This window comes from Pomacea canaliculata, linkage group LG4 (genome assembly GCF_003073045.1).
Source record: "Pomacea canaliculata isolate SZHN2017 linkage group LG4, ASM307304v1, whole genome shotgun sequence".
Classification (NCBI taxonomy): domain Eukaryota; kingdom Metazoa; phylum Mollusca; class Gastropoda; order Architaenioglossa; family Ampullariidae; genus Pomacea; species Pomacea canaliculata.
In genome coordinates, this window is record NC_037593.1 from 16,496,799 (window position 1) to 16,519,724 (window position 22,926).

General features: G+C 43.5%; 1 protein-coding gene across 1 annotated transcript in view; it reads right to left on the reverse strand.

Annotated features, from left to right (window-relative positions):
- Positions 1 to 702: 702 nt before the first annotated feature.
- LOC112561606 overlaps positions 703 to 22,926 on the reverse strand; it is a 65,286-nt gene continuing 43,062 nt past the window's right edge. The window contains 24 exon segments of the mRNA XM_025234187.1: positions 703 to 2,086; positions 2,088 to 3,926; positions 3,929 to 4,540; positions 5,001 to 6,113; positions 6,116 to 6,246; positions 6,249 to 6,543; positions 7,088 to 8,815; positions 8,817 to 9,353; positions 9,749 to 9,935; positions 10,462 to 10,708; positions 11,083 to 11,189; positions 11,530 to 11,699; positions 11,916 to 12,145; positions 12,389 to 12,695; positions 12,957 to 13,256; positions 13,943 to 14,174; positions 14,699 to 14,961; positions 14,963 to 15,397; positions 15,655 to 16,317; positions 16,320 to 17,597; positions 17,634 to 19,249; positions 19,252 to 19,432; positions 19,434 to 20,243; positions 20,246 to 22,576. Coding sequence (XP_025089972.1) covers positions 746 to 2,086; positions 2,088 to 3,926; positions 3,929 to 4,540; positions 5,001 to 6,113; positions 6,116 to 6,246; positions 6,249 to 6,543; positions 7,088 to 8,815; positions 8,817 to 9,353; positions 9,749 to 9,935; positions 10,462 to 10,708; positions 11,083 to 11,189; positions 11,530 to 11,699; positions 11,916 to 12,145; positions 12,389 to 12,695; positions 12,957 to 13,256; positions 13,943 to 14,174; positions 14,699 to 14,961; positions 14,963 to 15,397; positions 15,655 to 16,317; positions 16,320 to 17,597; positions 17,634 to 19,249; positions 19,252 to 19,432; positions 19,434 to 20,243; positions 20,246 to 22,576 — 16,953 coding nt within the window. The 3' untranslated portion in view covers positions 703 to 745.

Below are 22,926 nucleotides of genomic sequence, written 5' to 3' on the forward strand. Positions count from 1 at the left end.
AATTATTTCAACATTAAAGTTTATTTTATAAAATAACAAAGGAAACAAAAAATGTTTTGGATCTCTTGCAGAATTGTATTGCATACAAAAAATGGAAAGTCAATCAAAAAAACTCTCTTAAAAATTAGAGAATACTTTTTAAAGAAAATTTCAAGAATTAAGTTTGAATGAAGAAAGGCAATAATCATAATATTTATCTGAAGCAGATATATCAAAATGTATCCACATAACAATAACAATACAATTTACTGCTATGATCTGACCAACAACTTTTAAAAAATCAACAATTATAAATTGCAAAATTCTGTTATGAGCAAGCAAAGTATTAAAGTAATTTTAGATACCAATCTGTCTTTTCAAGGAATAAGAATAAACTGAGAGGAGATCATTACAGTGCTAGAGTAATAGACCTAATTTTGAGGTCATTTTATATTTGAAAAAATAAACATGTACAATACATTTCATCTAACAACAAATAATATGTATTAAAACATTAACATTACAAAATGGTAAACTATCAAAGAATTCCACCAGTTCTGATGGTAAAGTTGTAAATATAAAAATGTCTGGTTAAGCATGAGCAGAAGGCAAAAGTTTAACACCCTGATTTAAGTCATGGAATGGTAGAAAAATCTGAGAATCTATCACAGTTCTGTTATTATCACCATAGTAGACCAATAAATGTTGTTAGTCGACAGCAGGTTTTTTTCTTTTTTTTCCTCCACATCCTACCCAAGCTAAGCATCTAATCATCATCATGTCGGAAGGCAAGGTTGATATGTTCAGAGGAAGCTTTTGTGCTTGGTCTTCGAACGTTGAGCCCATAGCTGCTGCTTGAGGGCCGGCTGCCATCATCATCATGCATGAAAACAATGGGTGGAGAAGATTCTATCTCCAGCTCATCCAGGACAATCTTCTGTGTGTGACCTCCTGATGCACCATATGCAGAAGTGTTACGGGTTTGCATCTGATGGCCCAGCTCATTGAACGTGAACCTATCAAGTCTTGTGTCATGAGGAGCAGCAGTTGCTGCAGGTAAAGAGACATCTGCCTGGACATCATCTTTCCTATCACAGAAAGTGTAAAACCCAAGAGGTTTCTCTGGCGATCTTGCTGGATAATCACTGACGGCTGCAGACTGCTTCTTTTTCTTGCCCTTTTGTTTCTTCTTTGGTTCTGACCAGGCCTCAACATGGGGTTGGTCCTTGAAGCTTTGACCACTGTGTGGCCTCTGAGGATCAGTCACATGCCTGGATTGATGACCAGCCTTAAACATATCTACATGCCTGTTTTTATCTTCGCTGCTTGACATGTCCTGGTTACTTTGAGTATGTCTTCCACCTGCACCTCCCAAAGAATGTTCTTCAAAGCCATCAGATGCTTGTCTGGCTCCCCCATAAAACTTGTTTTCTGGACGACCATATGTTAAATTTTCAAAGTCAATGACATTCTCACTACCTCTATCAAATGCTGTTTCATCCTCCGAATTCATTTCTCGAAATGATGTCTCACATGGCGTACGGCTCTGGTTTTTCTTCTTCTTCTTCACAATGAAGACGACACAACAGCAGCAGATGCAAATTATGACCAGCACAGCAATGCAAATTACTATTACAATCCAAACAGGAAACACATTATCAACTGGTGCACAAAAATCCACATAACCATCAAGCTCACACTCATCAACTTCATTTGTTGTCTGACAGTAGAAGGCAAACAAGTTGGCTATCATGAGAGAGATGTTTACATTCTGAGTGCGCTGATGTTCCCGAATGCAAGCCTCCAAATACTGACTAAAGAAGGCATCCAGCTCTGAACAGTACTGCACAAGCTTCACCTCTGTTATGCTGCTAAGGCAAAGTTTGGCTGAAGAACTTGTGTCTGGTGAGTAGGGCAGATCATGAGGAAGAATGACGTCAAACACGGGAATCGTTGATGGTGCCCAGATGCTTTGAGCTTCTGATGACAGCTGTGGACTATCTGTGATCTGACCCTTGATTATGGAGGGTAAGGGTAGAATGCTGCTGCCACTGCCATGAATAGACAAGTTGGTACTAAGTCCTTCACCCTCGTCAAAGGTAGCTAACAGTAAAAGAGTAGGGGCAGACAACTGCGGAATCTACAACTTGGCTTGGCATGTAAGATTTCATGTCCACTGCTATGGAATCTAAAGACTTGGCCACCTGCCAGATCCTAACCAAGTCAATCTCCACTGCTGAAGTGGACTGTGGTCCCAGGAGAGACATGCCAATGATGTGGAAGTCTGCTCCTCCAAGGCTGATGGTTGCTGCAGTGGAATAGTCAATACCATATTCTTGAATGGCAAAGACCATCAGAATGCCTTTGTTTCCATCCCAGGACAAAGCAAGATGTGTCCACAGTGTGGTGTGTGGGGGACGTAACACAATCACTGATGTCTGCAGCCACGTAATGATGATTTCAGCCATGTGAACCTTCACTGTGACCAATCCCAATGATGTTTTCAATTGGAATATATCTGCAGAGATTACTGAGGAGTAAGTGTGGAGCCAGAATGTTATGGTCAACTGCTGGGTCACTATCATGACATTTAAGTTGGTGAAAAGCACGCTATGGTTTGTCAGCTGTAACATGTGGCCACAGGTGGTCAGATTCTGTCCCGCAACAGCATCCAACAAATCTTCAGCTTCAGCGAGGTCACTGAGCATGAAATTCTTGTGCAGGTGTGTGTTTATTTCTTCTGCAGTCAGGTCCGAGTCAGATGTAGCAGTGGAATGAAGGTCGTTGATGTGGTTGCCATCTGCCTGTCCCAGCAGTCCACGGATTCTTCCAAACCAATCTTGGTGTACCTTGGCACCAATACTCAGGCCACTGGCGCTGCTGCTGATAAGGATGCTGAGTTTTCCATCCACCAATATTCTAAGATAACTTTCCACTCGCCATTTGAGGTCCATCCGTTCATAGTTCTTTGTACTTGGGAAGGTGATTTTTTCATAGCTACCTTGTTGGCGAACTGTCACAGTAAATCCAAGCCAGTTTGTCTTGGAGACTGACATGAGTAAAAGGACATCATCTACTTTTATTGAAAAGCGAGAGATAAGCCGGCACTGACGACTGCCAGGACAAGGCAAAAATAAAATCTTTGCTACTGTCCTTTCCACAGAGAGAAGCAGGTAGGCTCCTGGTGATACTAGACTTAGACTGGCACCATCAAAAGTTGTGATGTAGCTGCCAAAGATCAGAGAGGCCCTCCATGTGACAGACTGTTTCAGCACTTGAACTGTGTAGCTGCAGTCTGCCCCTGTCCAGTGTTTGGTGCAAGCTGTGCAGGCATATGTGAGCTCTGTTGTTGCCTTTCCCGTCCAGAACTCCTGTGTTGTCAAAGCTGACTGCTGCCATTGTGACGAGCAGGTGCACAGTCCTCTATCCCTTTTACAGATGCCATTTGCATTGCACACTCCATATGGTCCGAAAGGACAGAGGTTACTGCAAGAGCTACCCCAGTGTCCCTCAAAGCACTGGCAAGAAGTTCCATCCAAGAACTTTCCAAAAATGCAGAGGAGGGTGCAGTTTGCTCCATGGTAAGGCAAGATAGACCCTAGATGAGGCAGGCTGTTGCACTGCTGCTGAATTGGTGATGCTGAAAGTCCTTTAGTTTTCTCACAATAATCAGCAAGAGACAGAATAAGTAACTCTGCACTCTGGGTGTCTTGGGTGGAGTACACCATGTTAACACACAACTGTTTCATGCTTGGCAGGTTCTGGAACACTCCATCGCATGTAGAGGTATTTTCAAAACTGGTGAAAAGTTCAGCACATGTGCTTTGAGACTCTGCAAATCTAGAAGCATTCATCATTGGTTCAGTGAAGACAGATTGTGGAAACAAGTCTTGCTGGTCTCGCTGAGCAAGCTCATCAAAACCAGGCGTGGCAATAGGTGTAAGAGTCAGGTCTGAAACAACCCACGTTGGGGGTTCTGGACATCAATAGCATACATTGTCTTTGCAAGCCTTCGTTCAGAGGCTGCCATTCCTGCAGCATCATTCAGTGGCCAGTGAAGATGGACATCAGGTGTTCTGTCCGTAACTGACATTCTCCAAGTCTTTTCCACAATACTGGGATTGGTTGGACGAGACCAAACCCTCACTTCATCCAGCAAACCTTGAAATACCCCAACATCAACTGATATTGACAGCTCTGGTGGTATTTGCCCAAATGTTAAAATCCCACCACTGACAAACACATTTGAGTGTACTGTAACAGACTTAAGAGATACTGCACCTGATGGGGGCACCACATACACTTCCACTGTGCCTAGAGCAGAATTTTGCATAATTACAACCTGCACCCACTGGTGGGTGGAAATCTGAAGTCCAGTTGGGAAGATACCATCCTGTGTAATGAGGACAATGCCAGTACTGGTGCAAGCAAACACAACATAGTTGTTCAAGGCAGTCATGTAGGACATCAAGGTGCCTGCTCTGGTTTCCAGCTTCACGTGAAACTCTATGGATATGTGAAGGAAAGGAAGTGAAGAGAGCGAACCATGACTCCTGAGTTGTTAAACCTCAAGCAGGCTTCTGTTACTATGATTCCTTCACGATGGTCTGCTGGAGGCAATGAGTACTTGTGGATGGAGAAAAAGTTCAGCAATGCTGCCAGAGTCAACTTCTGGTCACAATCATTTGCAAGACTCGACACTTGGGATGCACTTGCACACTTGTGTGTTCTGACTCAAGCATTTAGAATACTGGATGTTGAGAAGGGTGTTACAAGATGCTATCAGTCCTGAAACTTGGCTAGGTGAGAACCATGTGGCCCTGTTTGCAGCAACTGTGATGAGCAGATGTCTATTAACTAAAACGACTGTCATATTCAGTGACATGTCATTGCTGGATATCGTCAATATGGAAAACCTGGAGTACGCAAAGTTGACAGTGCCCACTGTCACAGTTCCACGAACAATAATGTTGCTGCCACTATCTCCAAACAGGGACACATGGTTGTTGTCAAAACTCTCATAGCTCAGTTTTAGTCTTTGAGCTTTCTGTCTCAATGATCATTGATGCAGGGCAGTGGGAAGAGAGCAGTTGGGTGTCACATGTAACAATCTGGACCGCAACAGACAGTTTTGCATTGGCATTTATAAGTAAGTAAAACAGGCCATAGCTCAAAATATCAAAGGAAACACCATCAAAAGTAATCACCTGACCCTGAGCAGAAACCTGAGCAAAGACAGTCTGTGTTACGGAGGATGGGTTGGCTGCTTTGTTGATGATGCAGTCTTCTCCCTCCCAGCCCAGAGCACAGGAGGAACAGTTAATGCCTGACCAGTGGCGGTCACACCAGCAAGTTCCATCCTCTGCGCACTTTCCGTGTCCACTGCAAGGATTCTGGCTTCCTCCTGGACACTCATTTTGGCATTTGTTGCCCCAGAAGCCTTGCAGACAGCTGCAAGTTCCATTTAAATAAGAATAACCAAAAGACATATTTGCAACTGCTCCAAACTTGCATCCAACACACTGCTGACGCAGCCACATTGGTGTTGACATATTTAAAGAACAGACTACATCAGTCAGTCGTGTCATGTCCATGTTGCTCAAGCTACAGAGGTTCATGTAGGAAGCTATTGCAATTAGGCTGCCTTCTGCATAGTCTGCCTCCGATGAAAGTGCAAAACACTTGGCTCTGTACCAGAAGGCAATTTCTGAAGAACAAGTTCTTGCAACTGCAGCTGCCTGGAAGAATGCATCACAAATGTAGACATTGGTAGGGTTTGTGATTGTAAATGCACCCACTGAAAGCGATGGAAGTAGAGGATGAAGCTGCAGGTCGGACAGAGTCCACACAGGGGCTGGCCATGGAGATGGTGGGAGAAAAACATTATTTGCCTGCGGGAGAATGTCGTGTGCTGTGGTGCCAAGCCCTTCATTCATTTTCAGAAGAACAGAAAGAAGAGTGCGGAAAGCTGTCCCATCAACATCCATGTCGTATACCTGGTAAATCACAGCTGTAGGGATGGGATTGGACCACACCACCAGCTCATCAACTTCACCAGCAAACATCTCACTCAGGGTGTGCACTGGGTCCTCAGGGGAGGGCACTAGCTCACCAACAGACATCAGAGCACCATTCACAATGCTGTGTGAACACTGCTGGGAAAAGGCTTGGTGCTGAATTGTGGTATTCTGGTTGTAAAGGAAGATGTGTAAGTTTCTTCCCCTTTCAGAAATGTTATAATTAGCTGGTTCCAGACATTCAGGGTCATGCAAGGCCTACTACAAGCTCTGTTCTTCCACATTTCACTTTCATGGGAAGGCTGTTGATGATGGAAAATGATGTGTTCTTTCCAAAAGAAACTATGACCCCTCCATAGTCCAGTGGTTTTATGTGCACACTGATAGTAAAGTCAGTAAGTTCATTAGTTTCAGTATTTGTAATGATGGGTCCTGACCAGCCAGAAGTTCCGTTGAATGACAGAGAAAATCCTGCTGCTGTGGAGACAGTGCCAGTGTATAAAGATGAGTAGAACAAGATGTCATAGCCAGTTACTTGTAATGGAGCTCAACATGGTTCAGGATGTCTTGCAAAGAACCTGTCAGCACTGCCTTGTACAAAGACTGTGTGTATGGTTGGCATACGTCTAATATGCCGTCAGTGCCTGTGCATTCAGGTTTGGTCACTGATGATTGTTGCTTCAAGGTATGCCCCTCTAAATACCACATCAACTTGAACTCCACTGCTTAGCTCAACAGAAAGATGGTGTAAGGAACTTCATCTTTATTCTCAGACCAGCAGCAAGGGACTGGTTGACTAGCAGATTGAGTTTTGTGCCATCGAGGTAGGCTTCAGGTATGCTGTTTTGACTTAATGGAACCAAAGTGAGGTTATGACCTCCTGCTGACAAAGCCAACCCAGCTGTACACAAGCCAAGGCTACATGAGATAAAGACAGCTTGAGCCTCTAATGGCTGGACTTACAGCGGTATTTCTGAAGATTCTGTAAACACCAGGAATGTGAGTCAATGAGAACTGAAGCCCTGAAAATGTTAGCACGTCGGCTGTGCAAGAAAGATGCGCTACTCTCTTTCCACCATTGGTCAAAGGTGTAAGCAGGTGTATTGAACAATCTGCTCCAGAGTGTAGTTAGAGGTGCAGCTCTCACAGGCTGCAGAGCCATTCCAGTTGGAGCTGCAGATACAAGTTCCATCTGCTTGGCATGATCCTTGATTGTTACAGGGAGAATTAGATCCTCCTGGACAAGTCAACTGGCATGATGCACCATAGTAACCTTGTGCACATGAACACTGGCTACTGTTTACTGCCTGGGAGGTTGTGACTGATGTTCCAAACACGCAGCCAGGAGAGCAGATTGCAGTTTCCTGCCACTGAACTTCAGCAGAACAGACTGCATGCACAAGTGTTGGTGATGGTGAAACAGAGTTTGTGCACATGGACAAGTAGCTGAAAATGACACTAAGAGCAGCTTGTCTATAATCAATGATGTTCATGGCATAAGAGCAAAGAGCATATAGGTCGTCTTTTGTTGCTTGACTGATGGTTGCACAGCCTGCCAAAGACTGATCTTTGATGAAAACTTTGCATGAATCTGTATTCAAAGCAATCTTATTTAAATCTGCACCAAGAACTGTCTGTAACACATCTTCGCTCGTTCTTGTCATTGTGTAGGTCAAGTCAGAAACAAGCCACGCTGGTGACAGCAAAGGTGGTGTTGGCAGATCAATTGTCTCCTTTTTGATGGTATCAACAGAGGTCAAGCCTTGTCCTTCGTCAAAGGTCCAGGAAAAGTGAAGTGCAGAGCGGGCAATGGCAGGGTCCATCAACCAGAGATCTAGCACCAGGTTTGGCTCAATAACCTGCTCCCAGATGAGAAAGTTCTCCACCTCTCCAGAAAATGGGTAGATGCGTGGGTGGGGCTTCCCATCTTGGGGTGGCTGCCAGCTTCCTAGGGAAAGCACACCTGGCGCGGAGAAGATTCTTGGCACAATGACGAAGTCTCGTCGTTCTAGCCAAGCAGAGCTGTTGAAGTGGAAAAGTGTAAGCTCTGCTGTGACACCATTGTAGGTCAAGATAATCTTGTTCCACTGGCCAAGTTCCAGTTGAATGTTTGTGTCTCTGATGGCAATTTCAACACCCATTGCAGATGGCATTGTAGCTTCAACATAAACTGTTGCATTTATCAGTGAAACAAGGAAAACATTGTCATTTGTGAATGCTAACATTGCCTGACGCTTATTTTCCAGATGAAGCATTCGTACTGTGAATTCAATGGACACATTCAAGTTTGTGTCTGCCAGTGAGAAATTGGTATAGGCTGCTGAGTTGTTGAGGTGCAAGCTGTACCCACTATTACGTTGAATTCTGTGAGGCAAGGAAGGGAAATGTATGAAGACATCACATTCAGGGGTGCTGTAAGATGATAGATTGAAGGTGCCGTTAGTTAGCACTGGTGTTGCCATTGACAAACCTGTGAAAAGTCCTGTTCCAGAAGGTGAAGTTTGTGCCGCTTGCTGTGTCACTCCTCCACGGCAGAAATCAAGAGAGACTGTGTTATGGATTGATGTCAAGTGCACAAGTTTCTGGGATGCATCTGGCGACCCAGAACCACTCAAGAGACCAAGGGTGTAAGGGAGTAAGCTTGTTGCCATGGTAATAGATGTAGTCAGGTAGATTCCTGAAGTGCTTATGAGGATTTCAATGTCTGTTATCCTGACAACAACTTCTGTGAGAGATTTGCGTGAAAGATTGCATCCATAGAAAAACACATCAGTGTCCAGTGCTGTATAGGTGGAGTCCAATGTACACTTCAGGTTTCCAGTCGGGTTTTGTTGATGCATGAATAGTGATTCTAGCATGGCCATGTGATGAGTTGCCAACCAGAACAGACATGAAGGTCATGCAAGTGAAATTTTGAAAGCACCTTACCAACTTCCCCTGCACCACTACTCTGTCTCCGAGGGCCAGCAAAGTGTAAATGTCCGGTTCAGACACATAAAAGCCTAACCCATCGGCATTTACAACATGTCCAAGTGGCTGAAGCCATACTGGTACAGTACTGACAGTGGTTACAGAAGTGTGTAGCTCTGAAATATTGCAGTCTTTGTAAAGCCATCCAGCTGTGCAGGCCATGCAGGCAGCTCCTTGTCTGTTGATGGGGCAAGGGCAACTTCCTGTCTGCTGTTGGCAGGTAGCAAGGCCAGAGCAAGGGTTTTCGGCCCCTCCTGGACATGCCTGGTCACAAGCCGATCCCCAGTAACCATACTGGCACACACAGGTGTCAGGGGTTGCGGTTGATTTTGTTCCAAAGTAGCAGGGCACGCCGCACAGACTTTGTACAGCAGTGACTGAAGCAACCTGAAAGCAAAATATTTTTAAAGTAACGCTACATCATAATAGAAATACATGAGTAAGGCCTCTACACCAGATACTGACTTTAATAAAAGAACGTGAGTTCTTAATTATGATCTGAAACATAAGGTATGTGAGGAATTCTGAGCTGCCAGAAGTTACTTGTAAAACACTTATTTTATCAATCCTGACATGTTGCCAGATGTTTTATTGTTGCTATGAGAATATATAGGACTATTTCCACACAGCCAAGCTAGGGCACAATTTGGGGTATACAATATAGTTACTTCAGACCTAATATAAACTAATTCAGTTAAGAGCTTATAGGGGAGAAAATTAATTGTCCATTGCCTATATTGAGCACCCCAGCCCGTTTCTTCGTTTGCTTTTATTGTACTTGCCTGTGGAGCATCAGTGCACAATGACTGGGCAGGCCACCAAGTTAGCTTCATGATTTGTTGGCAGTAGGAGGCATAGCCTAGTATCGCATCTTCCATTGCAGCAAGATTTCCACCTGACTGCTGCATGGCTGAATAGCACTGGAACAGGTACTGTGTCTGCACAGAGCTGCTGGCATTCTTGCAATCCCTAGGATAAGTGACAGAGAAGCAATGTACTGACATTTCACAAACAAAGACATTTTATGATTGGAAGTTTTGAGCTGTAATGCAGTTTAGAGATGATCAGTAATTAATCCTACACTCTAAAATCTTCACACATTAAACAGATTTGTCTCTCCACATGATTAAAGCTATAACAGTATAATGTCAAAATTTTTGTCAATGGCTGTCCTTTAAAAAAACTGCAACCCACGCTTGTCTCAACAGCATTAATAATACCAATTTTTCTAGATATTACTTAAGCTGCATTAACTATATTCTTGAAATTTAATTCTGTGAACCTTCAATCAAGTGTATTTAGGAGGTCAGAAAGACTGAAGAGGTTTAATGATATTCTGAACCATATCAATGCTTCTCAATGAAGGGAGAATCAAAGAACACATGAGGTGGGGAAAAATAATACTATCACACATACTTTCCAGAAAAAAAATTCTTTCTCTCCTCTACTTGTACAAAACTGCTACGCATAAATAACAAATCATTGAGATTGTTACCTGCCAAACTGACTGTTGACAAAGACATCTTCACACTGCTGGTACTGTGCCTGGTCCATGCTGATGACCACTGTCTGTCGTTTTTTTCGTGATGAGCTGCTCTTTCCCGAAACTGGCAATGTGATATTTGTCTTGGAAGTTAAGTAGGGTATGGGAGCATCTGAGAACACTAATTCTGCAGCAGGGAATGGAGGATCTGGCAGGAGCAGTGGATGACCACGAACCCTATCCAGAACTGATTTGGTTTCTAAAAATAACAGCAAGACCATCATTAGTCCCAAGGAATCACACCATCTTACAAGATCAAAACATAAATTCTAGGGTTTATCCTCCTGTTGTATGAAACTGATATACATAAATCACAACTCATCTTAAGTTGATGGAGTGTGTGAGTGTGAGTGTGAGAGAGAAAAGGAGGAAGGGAGAAAGAGAGATTTCCACAGAAACCAACAACAAAGTTCTTTTATTTGAGGAGATCCTATATTTCTCTAGCATTTACATCCTGATTTAAGGAAAGACAAATTCCAGAGGATAACTTCTCACTGGAACTGCAGATATAATGGAATTTGCTTCTTTTTTTAAGTTTTCACCTGCATGAACTATAACACTTCTTTTAAATACCTGTCTGTTGTTGGATGTCGTCAAATTTCCACAGGTAAGAAAGTCCATTTTCAGTGCCTAGGTAGTTCACATTCCAGTGTTCAGCAACCTCAGTGTTATCAATGTACCTGTAATTTTAAAGTTATTGCGGTAACTGTTATTGTTATTTTATAAATAACACAAAATGAGATGATGTTTATGTGTGTGGTTCAGGGTGATACCTGTGCTAATCCACACTGTTTGTCCAATCCTCACCAATCTACAAATACAATCTCTAAATACATCCAGTCAGCTGCACATAGCCCTGCAGCTCTCTATCTTTCTCTTATCTATTCCTCTCCATGTTCTCTTACGTGTTTGTGACAAACATACATGCTATGACAGCTATATATGCTATGACAGATATATTCTGGCAAACTGCACCTGTAACTCTCAGCCTCCATTTACGTATCTTAAATCATAGGTTACCTGCTCCAGATGCGGAACTCATCCAGGCTGCCCCTAAAGCCCTCTCTTGGCTGTTCCCGGTCACTTTCCAGACTTGGCACCCATTTTCCTAGGGACAGTTGCCCACCACCCTGAAGTGCTTCACTATCCAAAGGCAGATCTTTGCGAAGAATGTTATCCTTTCCTCTGGCCTGTTTGTAGTAACAATTAACATCTGATGTCAAAATGAATTACCATAAAATATACTACAAATTTAAGAGAGCACCAGCCTCATAAAACTTTGAAGCTACTTTTAACATATGGAGAAGATGTCAAATAATTTTAACATCTTGGCAACTTTTTTTAATAAGTCTTTGTGTTGGTTGTGGAGTACCACAAATAAGTGCCTCACTATTTCTGAAGCTTACCAAATAAACGCTTAGTATCTGGTCTCCTGGGGAATAGGTCAGGGTCAACATATGCCAGGTATTGTTGCTGAAAGTTAGTCCTGTGTCTATGCGGTTGCCACTGTAGGAGACGATAATGGATGAACCATGTCGAATAGTGAAGGATCTCTTTGTGGCATAGGAAAGAATCACACCTCTGCATGCTGTTTCTGGACAGGTCTTGATCAGAAACTCAATGCTTTGCAAGAACTCTGCAGATGAAATATGCAAAGCATGATTTCTGTTCAGTATTCATCATAATCCTTTGATTCTTTTTGCATGAAGAATTGAGGGATAGGCTTTTTTTTAAATTCAAAAATACTTCAAAAAACCAAAATGAAAAGCTTACATAGTTTGTTGGTGTTAGCCATCTAGTTAATTTTAATTAAACAAATCTTGAAAATATTAAACTCATATCTTTTCCTGAAAGAATAGTTGAAGTATGTAGAACTTACGAATGTGATCAAGTGGTGCAGTAATCGCTGATGAATCATCAAACTTGATCATTTTTCCAGGTCCCATGCCATTTTTGTATAGTGGTGTGCCAGTGCCTCCATCTACACTGCTCTCATTGTGGGGCACCACAGTGTTTTGAACTTTTGAGTTAATTGTATTTTGATCATCATCTGGGCCAACAGTCAATCTGTTCTCATCTGCTGGAGGTGCAGCAACTGGGACTTGAAGGCCACAGGGAAAGACATTGGAAGACAAGGCACAGCTGCAGTTTCCACAAAGTCCAGATGCTGTGCGACTACAACAAAGCTGGTATAAAAATAACAGTAGCTGTTAGTGCTTCTCTCGGTTCAGGACTGAAGAGATTTTTCAAGTGCAAAATAATCAAGAATTAGGAGAACTATATAGATTATCAATTTATTGAGTTTATTGCATATATCACTTATGACTTGTGACTGTTAAAATACTTTTTACATATTACAGAAAACCTGCAGTTTTGTTAAACTTGACAGAAGAAGCCATGTATGGTATCATGCTCCTCAAATCAATGGCAGCAGCCTTGAAGCTTACCTTAGAGTCAATGCCAAAAGTCACTGACAGAGAGTTTGCAATACTGACACTCATCACGAAATCTGTCTCAGGGATAGCGATGGTGTAGGTCCATGGGTTAGATTTTGCTACTGTCACCTGGCATTCATTGACAGGAATGGAAATTGTTTTGCTGGCATCAACAGTCTGGCCATTAACAGACACGGTGGCAGTTTTTGGCCTTACATAGATCACAGCGACTGTTGTGCTCTGCAGTTTGATCATAACACTGGTGATACAGAGCTGGGACTGCATTGGAATGGGGCATGCAGCAAGGGATATCTGCAAGAAATCAGAAAATTTAATGTGATGCCAGTGGCCTTTACACTTAACTTTAACTGGTGATAAAACAAAAATACAGAAAAACTAAAACCCAATTCAAATTTGGTAAAAACAAAACAAAACTTTATTAGTAAGGCAATATTTCTGAGCTGCAATTGTATCTTAAATGTAGGCTATGCTGAGTGCCTTTGTTAAGTATGCTGTGTTCCGAAAGAGTAGAAATAACACTATGGTGTGGGTGCCACATCCCCCCAAACCAAAAAGACAAACAGACCCACGCATATTGGCCGAGCTAAGTGGCGTATGAATGTGCGAGGTGTAGAGCAAGCGAATGTCTATGTGAACAAGTGTGGAAGTGCATCGCACAAGATTATGTCGGCGTGGATGGTGGAGTAGTCGAGAGTGTAGTAAAGGCTTAACTACAAGTCTCCGTCCATCACATGTACCTAGACCCCATAGCATTGCGACACTGAACAAGTTTTATTCTATAGCAGGAGATGTAGTGTGCAGGTTTTTAAAATGTGAATCAATGACTTAACTTCTCCCAAATAAGTTTCAAATTTTTTTGTTAAGCATTTTTGTAACCACTGAAAACAGCTGTCTTGGTGGGAAACTAAAATATAAAGACTATAGCACCAGCATTGGCAAACAACAATTCAGAACTTTGACTTTCTTCATCTGTTTACCTGGACACTGATGGCATCTAGCTGGAAAAGGTAGTAGGTGTTCAGCTCTCGCACTGTAATGCCATGGCCATCAAAGAGGAAAATGTCCACTCCCTGGGCTGCACTACATGTGGCTTGTGCTGGTGGCTCATCTGGAGGCTGAGAATCAACAATGCTGCAGTCCTTACCTTGAAAACCAGGGGCACATGCACTGCAGTTACTGTTGCCAGACCATTGTGGCTTACAGGAGCACCTGCAAACACAACACAACAGTTAATTATAATGCTCCCCATTATTTCAGATTAACAGGGTGCTAGTCAAATCATTAGGCAAGGTATCAGGTCTATATGGTTCAATGCATGAGGTTTACCAAGGCATCAGGTCCATATGGCTCAATCCAAATGGTTTATCTGATATCACGCTCATATGGCTCAAGTGGTTCATCCATAGCTTTAGGCAGAATGGCTCAAGTGGTGTCAGATCAATGTGGTACAAGTTATAGCATTTTCTCAGTGTTCTGCCTAGTGCAACTCACCAAGCAATCCGCAATGAAGGATTCTTAATTACAACATTACTCAAGTCATTAGAAAAGAAAAGCCCTGGTGGTACTGTGCTCTCCTATATAACTGTAATAACAAATATTTTACCCTGTGGTATAAAGTTCAAGCATTCTTCACAGTCCTGCATGTGCTCAAGAAGACATATGTCCATTCATGCTAGTGCACTCACACATGTGTGCACTTACACGCATAAAAAAAAAATCAACACATATTGTACCTTCCTGTGTCTTGATCACATTTTCCGTGTCCATTACAAGGGTCCTTCCCTTGGTAGCCAGGGCACCTAGTGTCACATTTTTCTCCAATGTATCCATTGTCACACTGGCAGGATTGTGTCAGATCATCAAACTGACCAAAAACACACTGCAAGTTGCACTGTTTCCCAACCCACAGAGGGAAGTGTCGAGATGGGAAAGAATTGCACAGAAGTTGGGCCGGCCACGTTGCCAGATTGTTCTCTGTCTTACACTGTGTGGCAAAAGGTCACAACAGCTGACATGGACCAGTCACGGCTTTGCCCTGAAACGATATCTTGAGCACAAGCTGCAGAATAGAAGCTGGCTGAAGCAGTCAGGCTGCCACAAGGGCCAGAAATAGATGAACTTTGGAAAAGAGAGGAGCAGAATGAGGAAGCCTCTGTGTATACTAGTGATGCTCTTGATGTAGAAATTGCCACATAAACATTTATACTCAGTGAGATGTGTACCCAGGTAGTGCCACTGATGGAAGCTGTCAAGCGGTGGGACCTAACGATGTCACTGATGAGATTTCCATAACCAGGGTTGATCAACCACCCAAGTGCAAGTCCAGGAAGTGATGTCAAATGAATGTTAAGCCAGCTGTTTGCAATGTTGATTGGTGATAGATGGCGCCTCCAAATAAGCACTCTTTGGACTATGCCAAGGAGCTGACTTACCTGCACAAACAAAGGCTTTTGCTTATTCAACTAAATGTTCTTGATGTTATTTTTTATATAAGAATTTAAAATATGTACTTCACATTTATTTAGCTTAAATATTTTTCTTGGTTCTGTAAACATTTAAATAATAAATACATTCCAGTCTTTCTGAATAAGAAATGTACCCCTTTGCTTTGAGAACTAACAACACTATACTTTATGCACAACTGATGGCACAAAATGTATTAAATAATGTCAGTATTATTTACACTCACTTTTGGGTATGGCACATTGTCAGTTGTTATTTGCCAGACGCCAACAGCCAGTGTTCCATTGCCAGGGAATGCTCCAATCCCCACCACCACAATGTCATACACATGTCTGACAATGCCCTTGTCTTGCCAAACATAGTGCAGAGTTACACTGCCCTTGTCTCTGTTGTACACCACAGCAAGGCTGGTCCACACATCAAGCTGTACCTGTAGTGAGGTCACAGTCACTGTGCCACGGAAATATATTGCTAGAGATCCATTCTGAACAAGGACAGCAAAGATTCTGGCTTGTGCATAGCTCCATATGACAGACGAACTCAGATTAAAGTCAGGTGAGAGTTTCAAACTTATTTCTATTGTCAAGTAGGCTGTGGTGCTCAGAATGTCATCTGGTATTGGTGCTGTGATCAAGTATCCGCCGCTCAGTGAAATGGCCACTGCCACAGGATTGGAAACTGAAACTGGACCAGATGCCGTTGCAAAGAGACTGCCTGCAAAAGTCTGCTGCCAAGAAGACAGGTAAATTTCTATGGCTCTGAATGATGCTGCTGGATACAAGCTTAAGTACCTGGAGACTCCAAGACCAGCAATAATGCATGTATGATCTTCTGTGGCACACCCATGGTTTTCTTTGGGACTACATCTGCCACATATACCCTTGGATTTTCACAGGTTTTGGAAACTGTTATGTGAAGGTCAAGATAGGCTTCTCTAATAGAAACTCTAAGCTGAATTTTACTTGAATGCTGCAGCTCAAAAGTGTATCTGTCCAGAGCAACAAGCTTAAAACTTCCAGAAAGTGTTCTGTCAGCAGACAAAGAGACCCTTTCTTGATTAAGCACCATGTGATCTGAGTCAAGAGCATCAAAGACAAGACTGTCTGTTTGTACCTTCATTGCAGCTGCTAGGATGCAAGTCCCAAACTTGTGGCACTGTCTTGCTTGGATTTCAACTTTAAATGATAGTGTATCATCTTGGTAGAATGTAAAGATGCCTTCCTGTTTGAAAGTCAGCCCTGCACCATCCAGGGTGAAAAGGTGGCTGTTTGCTGTTAAAGAACAGAACTCGGTAGTAGACTGTATGGACTGAACTGCTACAGAGCAGTCGGATCCATGCCATCCACCTTCACAGTGGGAACAGTTAGAGCCGCCCCAACCCACATCACAGATGCAGTTGCCATTGGTGGAATTGCATCCGCCATGGCCATTACAGGGACTGACAACACCAGTGGGGCACACCTGTTGGCAGTGAGGTCCCCAAAAAGCAGGGTGGCATTGGCATATGGCCATCGATGTTTGCGGAAGGTTGATTTCTTTCTGCAGGTCATTGTCTTGATATGCTGGGAAGAGACATTCGGTGGTGCAGTTGATGCCAGTGAAGCGTGGGAAATTGCTGAACTGATTACAAAGTAGTCTAGCTGGCCAGCGGTCCAAGCTTATACTTGCCACGCAGAGGTCTGAGAAGGACAGCACTGCAGTGAGGGCAGCAGAAACTTCATGTGTAGCTGCTATGTCACTCAGACAGACAGCCAGATAAAACTCAACAAATGTCTGATGTTGAACTGGACATGAAGATGTTAGTGATGCGCTGTATAGAGTTGAGTGGCACTTAGTCTCTGCAACGATGAGCAGTTCATTGTCAAGGAAGGCATGTGTTGCTGGAATAAATGGATATGTGTAAACTGCAGTGGAAAGTCGCCACAGAGGAAGTGGTTTTGTCAAGTCAAAAGCAAAGAAATTAAATATGTACTTTTGAATTATGTCCACAACTACCACTCCTTCTCCTTCATTGAAACTCCAGTGGACAAACAATCCTGCAGCTGCAAAGAGATGACCTGTCTGCCACTGCCTTTCAATCTCTGAGTATGTAATGGTCTTATGCCAGATTCGCAGCTCATCAACTTCCCCTGTGAAGTTTGTCACAGAAGGAATGAAGACTTCCCCCACCTGTCACCTGAACCCATCCTCCAACAGTCAGTACACCACTCCCCTCAAAACAAAGTTTTCAGATATAAAGATCTGTTTAAAACTGATTTCAGTGTCTGCATTGTGGATGTAAATGTCAAACTGGAACAGAGCTACAGTGTATACAAGAACGATTTCATTCCAACTGTTGATTTTAAGCTTGAGTCCTGTATCATGGGTTACTTTGCCAACCATCAGCTTTATGGTGGTGTCGTAGAATAATCCAAAGATAGATGATTTTCCATAGGACATCACCACACCTTCTGAACTCCTGGGGTTTACTAACAAAGCCACAGAAAAGTCTTGGCTTGGTTGAAACACCATGGGCAAAATTTCTGAAGAGATGCCATTATTCTGCAGCAAAAGGGAATAGGCAGCAGGGGAAATTATACTTGTTTCTCCATACAAACTGTTCACAAAGAGTCCAGTGAACAAACTTAGTTCTGCAGATACCTGCCAGGAGCTGTACTGTGGGACACTCATGTCTGTCTGATTGTAGCCACAAATGCCACAAGAGCTGGAGTTGTGACACAGCATCAAGTTTGCTCTCAAAGTAAGTCCGATACGACGTTGGTTGGTCCGAACTTTCAAGTTGAAAAGCTTGTTGGCATCATTGATGGTGTATTCATGGGCTGAATCCCAGGTGAGAACAATGCTGGAAAGGCCAGAGAAGGAGGCTCCTGGGCTTGGAGAGGTCACCAAGTTGCCATTCACCCAGACCTTGGCAAAATCCTGAGACCGGTAGCCAGCTCGGATAACTATTGTGTCTGAGCCAAGTCTAACTCCCATAGCAGACACGCACAATGTTGCTTCCTGGCAAAATGTGATTCTAGTCTGTAGGTCAAGGTTGAAGTTCAGAGCTTTTAAGAAAGAAAACTCTCCAGGCTGCTGTATGCTGAATGAAGTGTCACTAAGAGAAAGGACATGAGTTAGACCAAATATGGTGCAGGCCTTCATGGTTGTAGTTTCATTGGAATTATTGGTAGGAGCAGAAGGAAGATCTGGTTTGTATGTCGAACAATCAGGCCCTGCCCAGCCAGTTTTGCATGTAGCACAATCAGTTCCTTCAGACCAGGTGGGCTGACATGTGCAAGCACCAGTTGTCGTGTTGCAGAATCCATGACTGTGGCAGGGGTTTGACACTCCTCCTGGACATGTGCCTCCACAGTCAAAACCCCAGCGGCCAGGATCACATTTGCAAATGCCACCACTGCTTTCATCAACTGTGCCAAATTTGCATGCTGCCTGGCAAAGATAGGTGTACAATGGGTCATTTTTATTTTGACAAATGGTGGTTGTTGGTGGATCTTTAGGCTGTAGTACAAACATGCAGTAGGAGATATAAGCCGCCATGTTGGAGGCATATACCATGGAGGTAGGAGATGCCTCGACATCTGCAACACATGCTCTATAGGCAAAGTCCAGCAGTGCTCTCCCTAGGGGTTGGCAAGCACGAGCTATTATGGAATCATTTTTAAGTCTGTTGCAGGCTGGAATCTCTGTTTCTGGGTAGTTTGTGTGGCGTGCATAGTACAGTAAGGGGGATTCATCCACCCACAGGAAACTGCTGTAAACCCATGTGACTCCACTTTGAGGCAAGAACAGACTGATGCCTGATACTATGTCCACAGAAACCAGACTCTACCTTCTGACAAGGGCCAGACAGCCAGGATGCCTTGGTAAGTAATGTTCACCTTCACATAGCTGGTCTGCAAAATCTCATATACTGTCAAAGGTTTTGTCCAAACCCTGATTTCGTCCACAAGTCCTGAAAAGTAAGTTGACAAGGCATCATTGTTTCCCGCAATACTAAGCCGCCCATTGGCCAAGACCAAGGAAAGATTCGAGGGAAAGAACGTATGAGTGTATGTTGGCACCAGGCAGGACAAGGTAGACAGAAATAGTCTTGGACGAGCGGCTGACGACAACAGCCAGGTGCTGAAGGACTCCTGGCTTGACTACCAGTGATGTCAGAACATCCCTTCCAAGAACTCCCACAGCTAGCATGGAGTTGTTGACTGTAACAGAAATGCGTGTTGTAGTGGTAGAGTAGACAAAGAGAGTTCCCTGAGTCGTGTTGACCGGCTGGATTTTCATCTCAATGCTGACATCAGATGTTGCTAAAATGCCAGTGAGGGCACCAGTGTAGGCAGCTGATCCATTGAAATGAAGGGAAAAGCCATCCTGTGATGGAAATCTGGGTTCCTTGATTCCATTGTTGTGCTGATAGATAAATCCTGTTGTTGGCCAGTTGCGTATGCTCCAATGACTTGCAAAATCAGTGTTGATGAATGATGTGTTGACTTGGGCCAAAGGAATGATCAGACCTGTTCCTATGAAATCATTGTCAACATCGTGATCACAATTGCCACAGAGGCCTTTGGCAGACATGCAGTTGGCAGAATGGGAAGAAACAGAGATGCTCATGAGAAAATCTTGTACAGTAATGCTGACTCTAAGAGACAGTCCTACAGCAATTTCAGCAGTTGTCGGTGAGAACATCGTCAGTGTTGCATTAGACCCAGGCAACTGCATGCTGTCATTCACTGCAGCTTCTCCATTACGCCACAAAGTTAATCCAGTGCCTTGATTGTCTGAGATGGAGATTGTAAGATTATCCTCTTCTGATTTCATCCACAATGAGCGAAGGCATACAGCCCTGTTGCCAGGACACTGTAGCAGGCGCACATACAGCCCAACTCTGGAATGTCTGCAAGCATGAATTCACCCACAGTGTCAAAATCATAGGATTGGCCATCAAACATGATGATGTGAGAGAAGCCAAACAAGCTGCAAACTTGAGTGTTATTTCTTTGGAAAGTTGTGTCCACCATAGCAATGCTGCAGTCAGATCCTTTCCAGCCATTACTGCACTGTTGGCAGTCTGTGGTGACGTCAGTTCTGAGAGAGCACATGCAGATTCCCTTTTCGGAACAAAGGCCACTGTTGCATGAAACCCCTTTATAAGCTGGACATAGACGACTGCAAGAAGCATCATAGAAATTGTCATCACAGCTACAGGAGCTGGTGTTGGTGCTCCACATTCCAGAATAGCACTCCTGAGAGCAGTATGTGCCCCTCCACACTGGGAAGTGGCGCTGAGGGAAGTCGTTGCAAAAACGGCGGGCCGACCAAGAAAGTGCATCAGAGAATTGGCTGTAGTGGTAGCAGATGTCTGCCAAAGTTACAATGACCTCCAGTGTGGCATCTGGAGAATGGAAGACGTCCCCATTGAAAACACACTGCTGGTAGAAAGCTTGTAAGGCTGAAGAACCAAGGTAGCTACAGGCAGTGGTGATGGTTGTGACAAAGACATGGGCTGAGCAAAATGAGACAGAATTATTGCTGTACCCTGTGAGCAGGTTGCTGTAAATGTTGTACTGGAGAAGTGATGGCATAACATATGGATAGTTGCTGTTGATCCATGCGGGATGCCACCATGGGTCTTGAGGGAAAGAAATCACGATTCCAGCAATGCTATCAACTGATAATATTCCTGCACCTTCTTCAAACATCCAGTGGCATGTCAGGGCTACATTAGTGATGAAATAGGAGTCAAACCATTGACGGATTTCTGTTACAGACAGAGAAATCTTCCACACCCTGATGTCATCTATCACTCCTTGCAAGTTCCAGTTGAAACCTGTAACGTCTGTGCTCACAAGGCTTCGTTTGCCAAGAATGAGGTTCCCGCCATTTAAGAAGACCTGAGCACCAGCCTGCAGGTAAATGTTTGCAGATGAAATGGTAAGTCGGTCAGTCAGAAGTACAAGCTGGATGAGTTGCTGTCGGGACACCCAGGCCAGAGACAAGTGGTACCATGTGTTCACTTGAACTGTTATGGATGTGATGTGCTCCTGCACCCCATGGTAGAGGACAACCTTGCTACCACACACAGTCAGTGTTATATCCAAGCCAAGTTTGGCACGGTATGACCACACTGCCTGACAGTCACCCGACAGAGATAGATAGTCCAACTTGAACTTTACTTCAACTGTGGCTTCTGAGGTTGAAAACAAATTTAGTGGATCGCTGACTGCATGTGAATGTTTGAACTTCAGACCATGTCCAGATAAAGGGGACAAAACTGGAAGATATAAAAAGATGGAGTCTGCTTTGGTGACAAGCCATGATGGACCAAATATTTCATGAATGGCTTTCTGGTTCAGGTAAGGGTCTGTGAAATTAGACAGCTGAGTGTCATTTCTTGTGACAAAGTCATCTACTGGTGTTGGAGTTCTGCCGCATGAACTAAAGAGGCCACGGCTTGCTGAGCAGACTTCGAATGAGGCTCTGACTTGCACATCTATACTGGTTTCTCTGATGTAAATGTCTACTGTCAGTGTGCTTCCTCCCACAATCCTAAGGTGTTTTGTGCTTATGATGTTGCAGCTGACATTCTGCCCAAACAAACCTGGGAATGACAGCATGGATATTTGAAGCCCATTGTATGCAAGAACAATATCGGCTGACAGGGTATGAACTTCAAAAATGTCTTTTCCAATAGCCACAGCTATGGCTTGACAGAGAACCGATCCACTAGCAGCAGCTATAACTAGTTTTCCATGAACTTTAAATATTGTTCTGCTCCCAGGGAAAAGGAACTCCACAAACACATGCTCTCCAGGCCCCTGGTAGGTGTACAAGCTGCCATCAAATGTTAGGAAGTGGCCTGAACTGTAGCTGGCAGCCACATGTTTCTGTGTCTCCCCACTGACTGGATAGTCAAGCATGGCAACACTGCAGTCTGTTCCAAACCAGCCTTCTCTGCACTGGCTGCAGTTTGACTCCTGTCTGGCACCAGCAAAGCATGTACATTGCCCTGTTTCTGGATTGCAGTTTCCATTGCCGTAACAAGGATTGCCTGCACCTCCTGGACAAATGTTCTCGCATTTAGGGCCCCAGTATCCAGAAAGACAATGGCAGTATCCAGAGTAGTTGCCAATGAAGGATGGCTGCATCTGTGAACAAAGGTAGTTAATATTATTCAAAGTAATAGAGTGCTTTTCTTCTCACAAATTGTTCTAATTCCCTGTTTGAAGTAACTCTGTATCATTTAAAAAAAATTTCTTGATCTTCCAAAGTTGTGATATGACAAAACTTCCAGGGACATTTAAAGCTTTTAAAATGTCATGAAGGGTTTAGAGCATTGATTTATGGGTTTTGAACACATAAAGAACTATGTATTAACATTTCATGACAGACCAGAATGTTAATCACCAGATAGTTTCAAAGATGTTAAAGGTTATCAAGGTGCTGAAAGAGACAACTGCATGATTGAAAAGCAAAATAAAATGTGCATAAGAGCTCA